The sequence below is a fragment of the Vidua chalybeata genome, chromosome Z (genome assembly GCF_026979565.1).
Source record: "Vidua chalybeata isolate OUT-0048 chromosome Z, bVidCha1 merged haplotype, whole genome shotgun sequence".
Lineage (NCBI taxonomy): Eukaryota > Metazoa > Chordata > Aves > Passeriformes > Viduidae > Vidua > Vidua chalybeata.
The window spans coordinates 24,934,023-24,948,804 of NC_071570.1; the positions used below are offsets into that span (position 1 = coordinate 24,934,023).

At 35.7% G+C, this 14,782-nt stretch overlaps 1 protein-coding gene across 3 annotated transcripts in view; it reads right to left on the bottom strand.

The window, feature by feature from the left end:
• MRPS27 (mitochondrial ribosomal protein S27) overlaps positions 1-14,782 on the bottom strand; it is a 43,910-nt gene that overhangs the window by 24,876 nt on the left and 4,252 nt on the right. For all 3 annotated transcript variants that reach the window (XR_008428838.1, XM_053932944.1, XM_053932943.1), the window contains 2 exons: positions 11,111-11,181; positions 9,153-9,211 (listed from right to left, as the gene is read on the bottom strand). Coding sequence is in view for 2 of the 3 variants with exons in the window: in XM_053932944.1 (XP_053788919.1) it covers positions 9,153-9,211; positions 11,111-11,181 (130 nt within the window). In the remaining variant the exon portion in view is untranslated. The remainder of the gene's footprint in view (positions 1-9,152; positions 9,212-11,110; positions 11,182-14,782) is intronic.

The window sequence follows — 14,782 nt, forward strand, 5'->3', positions numbered from 1 at the left end:
CTTAGAAAAAATGGAACCATTAAAATAGAGTAACATAATTGACTTTTCAAGTTTCTTTAACTGGGGCCAAAAAAATCTACAGTCTGTTGGATATAATCTCTTAATTTTCTAAATGTCTTGATAACTAAGTGGTGACATAACACTTTCAGTCCTACAAAAGCATAAACATATTTTTTTTTAATAAAAAGGCAGCTACTTGAAAATTAACATGCCCAATCATTTACAAGCTAAAGAAAGATGCATGCTAATGTCAATCTACCTCCTCCCCATCATAGTAATTTTTGTTTGGTTATAAAACCATTATGTCTAAAATGGAGTATAACAGAACAAAGTAGATCAGATCTGTAACTGTGGTGATTACTCCATCTCTTAACAAGGTCATCTTAAATGTTCTTTCAATTTCCAAAGGGCTTCACCTTCTGGAACTTGTATCACACCTGCAATCTGTTACTATATACTATGCAGCAATGTGCATCAAAACAACAGATAGTCTGAGCACAATAGATTATACTGGATCTACTCTACTGTATCATATTACTGAGCTGAACATCTTCACTGTTACCAAGCAAGCACAGAACACTTTTCTTGACTATGAAGTCCAGGTAGATGGTGTAGCCTCTTTTTATGTGCTTGATCAGATCATAGTTATCTTAAAAGCCTGTGAAATAAACCAAGATTTTATGTAACAATGACTTAAGATGATATGGACTTTTCATGACATATAATAATATAAAGGGATGTCCTCACTGAAATACTGCATAAGCCTTGTATTTCATACGTTGGCTGAGGTGTGACAGGAAAAAAAATATTTTAATGCCTTTGTCCTTCTCTCCATCAGTCTACCCTACAAACTAGTGCATGACTTGCCATCATTCAAATATACTGGCAGTTTTCTTAACAAGTGTGGTGCAGAATAGGAATTCTCAGGCAGTGGAATGTTAGAGACGCTTTGGTCCCAAGCCTGCTTCCATGCAAACTGCAAGAGCATATACTGCTACCATGGTAGAAAACCAAAAATGAAACTACTTGTATAGGTCTTACTAGCACTCACATTAGTCTCCTGAAAAAATGTTTCCTCAAACATTGTGAAGAAAAAAAAACCAGACAGACATCCCTTTCCATGTTAAACTACCATGTGATTTGCCCTGGAGTATTTAAAAACATTTCACATTCTTAGTGGATGTCCAGTCTCGCTTTCTTATAAAACTTCCTTTAGTCACAAGTCAGAAAAAAAAAAAAATAAGAAAAATACAAAGTAAATCCTGGTAAGTGGGTAAACTTTACAGCATGTATGTTTAGCCCAAAATGTATCTTCAACACAACAGCTGTGACAAGTTACGCAACTCCTATTTCCCAGACTGAGGACATTTGAAAGCCAACACTATTTACTGCATATCTTCACTCTCCAGCTCCTATTTTTTTTTTTCATAATAAAATTAACACAGTACAGGCTCTAAATACTCATCCTGTTCTTAACAATAAATTTTCAATAAAATGATTGTTCTCGTCAGAAGCTCATCCACAGCTGCTTGCAGAGTCTATTTAAGCCAGGAACACCCTGATTCAACTTTGGAAAACCACCTTTAATGGCAACAAAACATCTCAACTTATCTCAAAAGCTACCTTTATTCTTTCTTTTACTACTGATTACAGCAGAAGAATCTGGATCACTGACATTCCTAAAACATTTTCTTCCCGGAAGCATTTTGACTTTGTACTTGGCCTTCTGTTTATGACATTTAAACTGTTCAGCATTTTGAGTATGCTGGTTGCAGTAGCACAAAAACCTGACTTTCCTAAAGCATAGGATAAACACTCTCCCACTTTTAGTCTATTTTATTATTTCGTATGTGCTGTGTAAGAATAGATGACGATAAAATGGCCTGATATTTTCATTTGAATGGCTACCCCACAACCCAGTGCTACTCAGCATTACAATTCTGTAAATTAAAGCTAAACAAAAAAGCAATAGAATTCCTATTTAAAAAAAAAAAAAAAAAAAACCAGCTCACATGCCCTAAAATAAAAATCTGCATTAAAGGTACTTGTTTCCTCAAGAAACATATATTGTACAGCCAGCTTTACAAGCAGTGTAACATGAACTAGAGAAGGTTACTAGTTAAGCAAATGAAAACAGAATTTTTAATAAGCATTGCCCCTTCTACAGCTGCAGACATAACATACTCCCTACTCTTCTATGTTATGTTTAGTTTAACTCAAAAATTAGTAATGTGACTCAAAATAGCAGGAATGCATGCTTACCACATCTAAGTTGAAACAGGAATAAAAACTAGCACCTACAAATACAAAAGTCCTGACATACTGAGGATCTTATTTCACCAAATAAAAATAAGTTTTTCTAAATTGGTACATTTTAAATAGAAAACATATTCTAAATGCTTTCCATGTTGCATTTAATGTAATTCATTCTCATTCATTAAAATATGAACATTTGCAGAAAAGTAATACTTTCATTTAAGGTTTTTTCTCAAAGGCAGCTGTCCGCATCAGGAAAAACAGCATTCTGGTAAACATTTACTTCTTTTTTTAAAAAAGAAAATCAAATATAAAAAACAAAGCTGTAAAGAAATGCTTGTAAACCATGGAAGTATCTGCACAAGACTGTCTCTTTGCTCAGTAAGATGATTTAGATGATTCTAAATTGAGTACTATCCTTCCAAAGAAATTAAACTGGTTTGAAGAACTTCCTTCCTGCTGCCAGAAAACAGCAATAAGGCTTTCTTTAAAAGATAGTTTAAATTATAAACATGAAACATTACTAAAATATTTTATTTGAATTAAGGTTACTTGCTCACTGATTTAAACTAAAACGAAGTAAACAATACAAATAATTCTAATTCTAATCAACCTACCTGAAATAAGACAGCTCTGGTCTACAGCATGTCAAGATTATTCCGTAACAAGTTGATAGTAGCAAGTAGTTCATAGTTATTTTTTCTACCGTATTTATTTTGATCCAAAAAGGAAATACTTACTTGCACCACAAAGAAGAATGATTTAGGTTGATAGATACAATAAACACAAAGTTAACAGTTCCTAAGGAAGGGACCATGACAGCTCTGGTAATGGTTGTAAGACTAATAAAAATTCATGGGTTTATGCTGGTAACTGCCACTTTCAACATAACTGAAAGAGAAAAGACTGCTGTACCCTTTAACACTATTTAAGAAAGCTAAAGGACAAGGAACTCATAAAACCATTAACTTTTTTTTTTTTCTGTTTTCATTGGGATTGGAGACTTTGACTGTTGTTGCTGCTCAGGGGCTGTAGTGGAACCAGGAATTCCTTGCAGGGGAAGCCAGATAGCGTTAATTCTCTAGTATATTTTCATAATTATTAGTCATATTAGTCATTAACTAAAGCTAGCAAAGGAACAGATCTTTGCTTGTACTTGTTTTAAATTCTGAATCTTATAAAAGGTTTTAGTCTGTCCTGGCCATTTGTATTTACATGAATGGCTCACTCTCTAAATTTTTGGCTGCATTTAACCTCCGTCTGGACTTTCAGTATTTCTAAAACATAATGCAAGATCTGCCTCAAGACAGGCTTTTTGCTGATCCAGGGGTTTACTAAACAACTTCTGGAATGCCACCGGACATAGCAAAATTGACCTTTATGGAGGAGGATGGGTCAAACTCTGAGACAAAATTGCCCTTTCTCCTTCAATATATGAGTGCAACAGTTGAGATCTGGTCACATTGTACTTTAGACTACTTCCCATAGAATCTACTAGACAAAAAACTTTGAGCTGTTGGCAAGAAAGATGATGGGTAAAAGATACAGAAATTCTGCTATGCTCTTTTCTTTCAAGAACTGTAATGAAAGACTGTCTTCCAATATTAAATGAAAAATGTATCCACATGGAGTGTGGACCAAGTAATTTCTGTCAATTTCTGAATCTGACTGGCTTCATCTTTCCATTGACTCCAGAAATATTGTGGATAAGGAGAAGGAGAGATTACCTCAAACACTGATATTGCGTTCTGTTTGTAGAAGAATTCTTCTTCTTCTCTTGTTTTAAATATAAAGCTTTCAAAATCCAGATGCTTATCCTTCTAGCACTGGCAACACACAACAAAAAAATCAGTGCTGATGAAAAGCCTTCCAACTTTTTGTGCTTTTATATGCAGTACCTCGAAAATTCTTGACCAGTTTCTGCCACATTTAAAGAAAACTATACATACATAAGGACATGAACTATGAAAAGCAGACGACTGAAAGGACATGTGTTACAGGAAAAGATCCTTCTGAATGCTCTTCAATGTTTTATTTTTAATGATGGTTCTCCTGCACTTAGAAGATTGTTACACTGAGCACACTGAAATCTGATGTTGTTACATGATAAGGCTTGCTGAAATTTGGCTCTGGGTTCTGAAACCATTAGTAGTAACTAATGTTTTTTTCCAAAGATTCCAACAGTTCAGAGTGTGACAAACCACGGACAGACAAAGACAACAGAGAAACTGTGGAAGATGAGAGGCAGAGTAAGAACGTGTGCTCCTCTGTGTAGAAATGAGTGAATGCAGGAGCCAGAAGCACAGTGTAGTCCCTGGCAGCCAGAACACCTACACCTGACAGCACTGGCTTGGACAGCAACCAATATTTCTTCACATAAAGCAGCATCACACACTGGCAACCACAGTAGAACAGCACTAAACACTGGTATTTCTGTCATTCACATGAAAATAATTAAATATTCTAATGAGGTACATCTCTCTGGGTTTCCCTTCCTTGTGCCTCCCTAACTTCTGAAAAGCTGCCCAAATCTTTTGCAAATTAACTTATTTTAGAGCACTTAGCCTAGGCAGGTGTCCAAACTGGTAAAACATACTATTCTGCCAACAAATTGCATTTTTCTCTTCAGATGCTTTCACTACTTCTCAATATAATTTCAGAATATAACTGCTGCATAACTTGAATAGCAGGCAGCTATTTCTGACTCATTTATTTTTATACATTTTTTTTTAACCCATATACTTCTCTGGAGGCATTGAAAACCAAGATTTGATCAGTTATTTCACCTACAGCCTTAAGAGAATGAAAACATCTCAAAGAAAGAATTACAAATGTTATAGGACTGTGTCTACATCTCTTCTATTTGTGCTGGAACAGGTAATGGTATTCATTATGTATTGTAGATTTCTATACAGAAACAAAATACCATACTAGTAAGAATGAATGCCACGCAAATATTATTCAGAAATATATTTTTTTTGGTACATTGTGAAAATTTATTATAAACAATACTTTAGAGTAACAATATTTTCAGACACTAAGCTGCTTGACTGGCATGAAAGTAGAAGTGCAACTTCTGCACCCACAGAACAGTCATGCAAATATAGAGAGTGCAGGTGAAACTTACTTTGCATGTAATGTTGCCCTGAGCAGTGACACACAGGTATTATTAGGATAAAGCACAATTTCATATGGACAGAGATCAGAGCCCTAAAATTATTTAAAGGCTGAAATCAGGCCTCAAAACTGTAACTTACTACCACCCAACCTAAACAATTCTATGATTCTATTAAAGACAGTACATCTAAGAATAACTTCTAATCATTTGCTATTGTCCCATTTTGTGATTATAATCAGGTATGGACCCCAGATAATAAATCCTGAAGTCTGCAGAAACTGCTGTGTTTAAAAAAAAATTACCAATAACAGAAAAGTAATAAAAAGATCTAGGCAGATTGTGCAAGAATTTGTAGAGTACATGCACATACAAAAACATTCTCCGGACACTGTGTATACTTTTTTTCTACAGGGTGAGTCATGGGTTTAATGCAATTAAAAATTCTCTTGAGGAGTCCCAACATAAGAAAAACTTCACCCATTCTTTTCACACCCATTGAAAAATCTTTGTTGGCATAAAACCTACATACAAAATCAGCAGCTACCTCATCACAAAACCTCTCTTCATTATGCTAATGTTTCAATCATAAGAAAAACACCCTGATGTGTGAAATAGTGACATCTCAGTGAGACAGGACAAAGTACAGCGAACAGCAGATTTCTGATCTGGCTGAAAGTGCTCTGCATTTTGATGAGATTTTTTACTGGGATCCTGGGAGATGAAAGGATTTTTTTTAAGTCTGACAGTTAACAGAAGTGGGGAGATATTCAAAAGAGAACAAAAAGAGGAGCACTGAAAGCAGATGACATCATGCCTCAAACTGGCCTTTACCATCTTACTGACATGTTCCACAATAGCAGTTTCCACACATGCTATTCTTGAGAGCTCAAGATCCTCTGTGGAGACAGTATGGCTGGAGATCCACTACTTTAAAAGGATAGAAAATTGGAATAGGTCTAAATATAACACATATATTTTATTTTGGGATCCTAATGCTCCAGAATACTACTTTTTGAAACTACGTTCTGCCTCACATTATAGATGGAAAGTCTCCAGTCTACAAAGCTAACAATTACAAAATCTGTCACTCCCATCTCCAGGAAAATCCCACACTGCAAGCATAGAGATGTCAATACTTCCCTCCGATTCTTCCCACAGGCAGTTTGCCTTTTGTAACAGGAACATGTTCCAACCTTGTAGGGGCTTTGGAACTGATTATCTTTCCCCTCAGGTACCCAGAGGCTCCAAACACTGGGGAAATATATCAAATTTCCTTCTTTATACTCTACAAGCAGCTAAGGAGAAAACCACAGGACTTTGGGAGCATTCTGATTAATTATGTTCAGTCAAATGCACATACAGTCAACTTGTCTGCAATAGACTTGTATACCTCAGAAGACATAAAACGTAAAAAACAGACATAAAACCAATTTTTCTCTGATACTGCTTTTCTCCTGTTCAGAAGTTTCCTCTCCTTAAATAAAAGAAAAATTGGAACTTTCTTATTAAGGCAGAAAAAGAGAGATTTCCTGTCAAAGCTTCTCTGCTTCTTAACTTTCCCTCGCTACACCCCTCATTTATGTTTCATGTTGTGGCCATTTACATGGGACATGTTTCTGTGTTAAACATCCTCACATCTGCAAAGACCTATCTTTATAAAAATGTCTTTCATTTTACCTCCAGCCTAAGTGGAAACTGTAAAGAACAACTAAAGGGTCTTGCAAATACCCATCTCTCCTACACCCTGAAGCTAGAATGCTTATTTTAACTTGACAGAGAAAATGCTGTTATAATTAGGATTTTACATGAATTACAGACCTCTCTATGCTGTTTCACTATCTGAATACACATCCATTTTGAGAATAGCTTGGAATGATGTCTCCTAGAAAATTCATGCTAATCACAGCATTTTGCAACATCAAAACAAAGCAGCATTACAGGGGCACAAAGAAGAAAAATTTCAGCCAGAGCATGTCTGATAAGCCATGTGAGACATCAATACTTTTCTATTCTCTTCACATGGACAACTAAAATCAGTATCAATGGCAAATGATTATATTTGATATGCACACAGCTATACTCTCACCAGCCATAGTGGAATTTTATCTTAGGAAAATTGTAAATAACCATGATTGCTTTTGAACCGTAACTCTCTCTACCAGAATGTGTTCTTAAGGATAGAAATCCTGTGTTATTACCTGAGGTTACTAACCAAGCACGTATTAAGACTAGTACGTATATTTACTTGTTACAGATTCCCATAATATTCTCTCCGTCTTACTATGGATCATTTTTATGCTTCTAAGTTTTTGTCTTTTTATGCTTCAAGGTTGTTGTCTCTTTCTGAACTTCTTTTTTCAAGAAGAAAGAATCTGTAAGATACTTTACAGATACCTCACCATCTGGATTTTATCTGTACCATTTTGAGACTTAGCAATTAAAACTACCCCACCTTCCTTTGTATGTCAGGGAAGTCAAAGGTCTCTTGAAATCCCTGACCCTAGAGGGCCTGACTCCATCAGAGAGGAAGTAAGGACATGTGGCATAATATAATGCATTCAAGAATGTTACTAAAAGGTACTAGAGGGCTTGCATTAAACTAGCTTTACCTTCTTCGGTTTTCATCTCTGCTGTTGCAAGATGGAAAACTGATTTCTGACCACAGATTCTGGTAAGACTAATGAAATCTTGATCAAAAGGAGTGAAAACGCCACTAACCTGCCCTCTGTGAGGGATTCTTCTTCCTATTTTTATTTTCAAACCACAGGATATTGCTAGTATTAACCCATTTCTATTGTTTCCATCTTGAAGTTCTGAGGTTCAGATACTGTCCCAGTAGTAACACAGAACCAGGGACATCTGAAGTCTAATGCAGTCACGTACTTAAAACTGTGCATACACTTAAACCATCTATCCAGAAAACACGTTAACTAAAGAAACCCAATCATTATTATTTATAAATAACAACCTGACATTATTTGTAAGCATGCTCTCTCATGTGCTTTGACAGGATGTGTTACTTTCTCCATCACAAAACTTAGTTCTCAAAATGTGTGTGCAACTGTCTTAAAATAACTAATTTATTCTAGTGAACAGCAATAATTGCTACCCTCTTAAAGTCAATACTGAGAGGTATTGACTTGAAGCAAGCAAGCATTCAACCTGACACTACCGAAAACCTGTACACTTCAATCAACACAAAAATAGTTGCCAAAAACCATAACAACCCATGCATAAAGTGAACTACACAGCTTATCTGGGAAACATGCAAGTACTAAGAGGATATTTCATTCACCCTTGACTTGATCATTATCACAGGATGTCCATTTTCATTCTTCCTTGTTCTCAGGAAACAAGCTTCCTTGAGTCCTACACTTAGACATCCAAATATCATGTAGCCAATTCAGATAAATAATGATTCAGAGAACAAAAGAAGTATTAGAAGGAAAAACTGTGGAACAAACCTGACTACTTATATTTTCAGCATCTCTAACATAAATCAAAGCTGCATGTTGCATTAGCTGCTAGCTCAGTATCTCAGATTAACGTGCATGACAAGAGACAATGCCAGAGGTCTAGAGAAGGGCAGCCATAACCATGGAGAAGTTGGCAAGAAAGCCCTTGACTGTAAGACAAGTGGTAAGACAAGTAGATGTGCATACTTCGCAAGAGAGAAATCAAAGCCAAGAAGCTGGAAAGGGTCAGTCTTCAAAGGACAAGACCTCATGGTATTTACTCATGTGACTCAAAGTTTGTGTTGAGGGGAAAATATGCTTACTTGTAAAGGTAGTATTCAGCTTGATCCACTTCTTCTCGTGAAGAAATGTTGTCAACAAACTGATTAAAAAATAAGAAATAAAAGCTTAAAAAAGGAGCACTTATATGAAGCATATTAGAAGAAAATAGATAACAAAATGCATTGGTCTGACACATTTAACTGTCTTGAGAGTACTGGAATTCTTCATATCTCTGCTTGCTCCTAATTCTGGTTTCTTCTAGACTGCTAAAACTCAAATCTTTTTAAACTGAGACAACTCCCTTCCTTAATTCTGAGAAACTTAACGCATCTTGAAAGCCATCTGAAGATTAAACACCTATAGCTCTGTATCCTGTATTTCTGCTGTTCCTTTAAATCTTTTCCTCTTCAATCATACCCTTTATTTTAAGAATATTTTCAGTTCCTTAAATTTCTTGCCCCAATTTTGAGACAGTTTTGACATGCCTCATTGCTTTTTCCAAAAAATATTCCTTTCCCTATATTTTGCCTGTTGTGCCTCTTCATAGTATATATTCTGAAGCACAGGGACAGCAAAATTTTGTATTTCACTATCCTTATAAACAATGGTAAGAAAAAAATCACTCTCCCACGCTGTACAGCACAATTGTCCTCTCATTTACAATCCTGTCTTCTTACAGAACTCCCAGTGCTATCAATTACTTAGATACAAGCCAAGTTTCCAGACTTTGTCTTATGGTAACAGTGAATCTGTTTTCCTGTACACTTTACTAACATAAGCATAAAGGTGCTGGAACACTATGGCATCTTTATAATAGAATACCTTTAGTTCAGAATAAACAAACATGTTCTCAAGGCCAGTACTTCTCTTTACCCTAAGCCTAATCTAAAAACAATAATTCAGCTGAGTGGTATTTGGTCTCCTATGCCTTCATTCTCTTTGCATGCTGTATACATAGAGATCTCATCTTCTGAGCATGGCAATAGCATGCCTGTGTGCTTTACCTACATACCAGAAAATAAGAACCTGATGTTAGCTCCAGGCATTGGAAAGTGGGGCTGCTTGACAATCTGAAAATGCCATTTCTCTAGGGAGGTCAGCCCAAAGCAGGAAAGGAATAAATTTGATTCATAAAAAGGAGAGGAACACCCATTTCTCTCATGGACACTGTCTCAGAAGCAATGGTCAAGAATGCTTGATCTGTGTAAATGCTTGCTCTTGTAACTGAACAAAGTGTTCTGTGACTCCTCAGTTAGTGGTGCAATTATCCTAATTAGTGGTATTACTGAGACAACTCAGCTTCTCTGGATAATTTTGAAGACTGAAATTAGTTTGTTGTTTTGTTTTTTAAACAAATTACTTATTTATTCTCCTTCTGCATTACAAACACTCATTTACACAAGGAATTTAAAAACATCTCTGCTTTTCCTCCCCTTTTCCAGATTATCTCATCCAGAGGATGGGACTGGTTACTCTTCCCAGTAAAAATAACAGCTTTGCTTAACCCATGTCAGCATCTGTTCTGTCTCAGTCTGCTGCAGTGAAAGAAAGCTATAAAAGCAAAATATGTCCACCTCTGCCTCACTCTGAAAGAAGCCTGGAACTGGAAGAAGACAAGACAGTGCAGTGGACTAATTCAATGCATTCCCTTAGCAGCCTGGGCTCTTATGCAGTGCCTGAGGAGTTTTTAAAGCTCTCATAAAGAAACCATAGGAAGGCACGAAACACATATTAGGGAAATATACAACCCAATAACAGTAAGGCCCAATTTTACTGAGAAAAAATATCTGTTTTGAAGACCCTATGGTCTGGGTACTAACTAATGGGTACAAAGTATCAATAAAACAGCTTTATACAGCAATTTAATAGTATAACAATACATTTATGATCCCAGAACTCCTAACAGAGGTGGTATCATTTATCACCTTTCAGCTCACTTCACTACACAAGCTTTCCACAGTCACTTCTATGAGTTTATGATTGGGATTTTTTTCCTTACCCGGGCTACTGTCAAAGAGCTGACAGGCAGTTTTCTTTCATAGGTTCTGTCCATTAAGTGGGCTAAGTCAGCTGGAGAAAGCAGAAAAAGAATGTGTTTAATCAAGTGGCATAACATGAAAAACTGCATCATATAACTTAGAATAGAGCCTATGTCCATGAAATCAAATTCGGGGTTCTTAACATTTCCTTTTAAAATTGTACGCAAACAGTACTTTCAAATATTGTTGAACACTTTAACAAAAAATATGCATGAGAAAATTCTCAACATGATGAACCTAACTTACTAGAAAAAAAAGGGTAGAAAAAACTACTCAATAAAGCACTGGATGAAATTAGTAAAACTAATATAAGTCACCTAAAACAAAAAATTAGCAAATGTCCTTAAAATTCCCACTTGCTTGCAAGCCTATCATATGCTGGACAGTGCTTTAGGCATGGATTTTTATTTTACGGTAAAACAATGAGGCACAGAAATATGAAGTACCATACTGATAAACTTTACAGTCACAAACAGCAATCAAAGAAATCCCATTAATCAAATGGGGCACTGCACCAGTAACTAAGTAGTTTTATAGCATTCTGCTTCAGCAGTTGTATAACAATATTAATCTGACCATGCAGGAACTTAAATTTCTGACTGTCGAACAGGTAGCCAGCCATTGCATTTAATGAATTAACTGGAAGTTAAATTAATTTAATTTGGAGTTTTAGCTTTGTACTGTTCCTGGAAAATAAAAATTCAGAAAGAGTAAGCTCCTCAACATATGCTTAATGTCATCTGTTTGACCATGAACTAACGATATCAAATCTATAAGCTTTACAGACTTCAATCATACTCTTTCTTGCTATTCTCCTCCATCTTGAGGACAAGAAATCTAACACATTCCCTCTGCAACATTTGGAACTTGCTCCCCCTTTGCAACTGTTACTCAGTGAGTCACTTTTTTGACACCTGCCAGTAAGGCCCGCTGGCCATCCTTGGCCATATGATGAGTTTGCTTGTTTTACTATTAATTTTCCAGAAAGGTGAACCTGCCTCCACACCTCTCAGTGAAATGTAAGCTAAAAATTGCAGCACTACATTAGAACAGACTAACCCTTCTACTCTTGCAAAGTTGTCTGGGGCAGGAAACAGCACTGCATCAGTAGTAACATGCTCCGTCTCTGAGGCATGCTGTCCACAAAGCAAGTGATATCACTATTTATTACTTTAAAAGCACCTGTACCACAGTGAACACTGAAGGGTACAGTTTTAACAGAACAAATGACATTCATTGCTGCTCTGACCTTTTAGGTAACCTGTCAAATTACAGCACATGGATGAAGTTTTCAGTAAAATGATAGAGCCCTGACTTGGAATGAAATAGTTGACTCCTCGTCTGTACAATGCTGTTGTCTGCCACATAGCAGTATCCCTTATTTACATAACAATTTTCCTCCTGAGGAGTTCTTCAAAACATAAAATGAGCATTTATCTTCTGGCTGAGGAAAGGCAAACTTTTCATGACTATGAAAGCAAAGGGAAATTTGTGGCAAAGTTAGTAAGGCCAGTACCAGCTCCTACAAAAGACAGCACAAGACATTAAGATGATGTGGGCAATCAAGGCCATGCTATACAAGACAGCCACTACAAAAAAAAATGCAATTTTTTTAATTGCAAAGAAATTTATATGGGAATATCCTTACAAGAAGTGCCTATAAGTGCCATTGTCTCTGTATTACCCATCTCTCCAGAAGTCACAAAAGTCACGATGAAGCACATGGGTAAAGGAACAGGGAGCACTCCCAGTAGTGCTCGAAGGTAGAGAAGGGATGATGTGACCAACTCAGCTTTTCCAGATCAAAGCATCAGGTAGGTCCTTGGCTAAATGAAGTCAACTGTCATCCACCATTCTTAACCTCCATTTTGAGACAGAGGGAAAGAAATGTGTGCTTCAAAATCTGGTATCTTTGATGATACAGCAATGTGGACCTGAAACTCGGAGTTCATTGATCTATTCCAGAACTGTTTTTGTTATGCATCACCCTCCTAAAACTAGAAGGTGATCCCTATGACCATTCTGGGCCACACTCAAGCCTTGAGCTTGGCATTTCTTCTGTCTAGGTGCTCATGAAGATGAAGAACTCGCTCTAGAAAACATTGACTACTTTAGCAGAATATAAACCAAATGAATACAATGCCATGAATACAAGATGTCAACACTGTTGGCCGTTATACAACAGCATCCTCTGAGAGAGTTCACACATAGAGTTTTAATGACTGACCTTTATTGCTGTCTACAAAGCTGAAACTCTCCATCAGTTCTACAGTAAGGAAAGCACTTACCTATGAACTCCATACATATAAGTGTTTAATAAATAAAGTGTTTAATAAATAAATAAAAATTTATTAATATTAAATTAATAAATAATAAATAAATAAAAATAAAAGTGTTTAATAAATAAATAAAAATATTAAACACTTATATGTATGGAGTTCATAGGTATATTTTAATAAATATTAAAAATATAAATAAATAATAAATAAATAATAAATAAATATTTTAAAAAATATTATAAAATATAAATATTTTAATAAATATTAAACACTTATCTATCATCTCCAGTGTAACAGTCACAACAAAATGGGCTGATTAAATCTAAAATAATAGCAGACAAATAATGATAATGGAAAATTTAGCTTTGTTTTCAGGTAAGTTGCTCTTCCTGCAGTAGTATTATTACAGGAATTAATTGTAATGAGTAATTATTTCCTAGCTTGTTTTCTGTGAAGAACACCTAAAACCAGACTTTTTTTTCTCAAATTCATAATTTGATATAATTCAAATCAAGTTTGCTCCATAAGTTGCTATTCAATAATCAAGATTAAAATTTCTTCATAGTTAAAGTATCCTGACAGCAGTACTAGAATGCAAGCATGTGAATGCTCAAGTCTCCTAGCATTGTTGGCAGTAAAACCTGAGTGCTTACACAGTGTATAAACCAAGCCAATATTTTAATAGCCAAATCAGAATTCTATGTAAATTTTAACAGATACATACTGCAAAGGCTTGTCTGACTCATCAAAAAACACACTAGTCTATACAATCTCTCATATATGCTGCCCAAAAATACATACATTTCTCCATAAATTTAATTTCTCTAAAAATTAATTACTGCATATTCAAGAACTAAAGAAATTAACAAAACAAGCCATAAATATAAGCTTAAGTCATTTAATTTTGGGCCATGACCTTCACAGAGGTCTCATATACCAGTGTATATATCATATACACTGATATACGAGATATCATGTTCACTTTTATTTTCATTTGTTCATAGAAACTCAATATCTTGTTGCCTGCAACAGGGTGGCTCAGAAAATACTGACCCTCACCTTCCAAGTCAGTGGTTATGACTTCTAACACCAATTTTGTGGCCTAGGAAATCCACAGTTTCACTTTGATTCACAGTGTGCACCTGTCCACAGAATGTGGCCACATCAACAAGCAGCATATTATCAATATGGGGCACATTTGGCCACCATATAAGGTCACTTTTATTCTACTTGCTTGTATTCTTAGAAGGGGTTCACGCAAGACAGAGGTCTAATCCAGTGGTGGGAAATGATGACAAAACTGAGATGCAAAGTTTACCTGTCCTGGGAGTGATGGTCAGAGCTAATACCTTA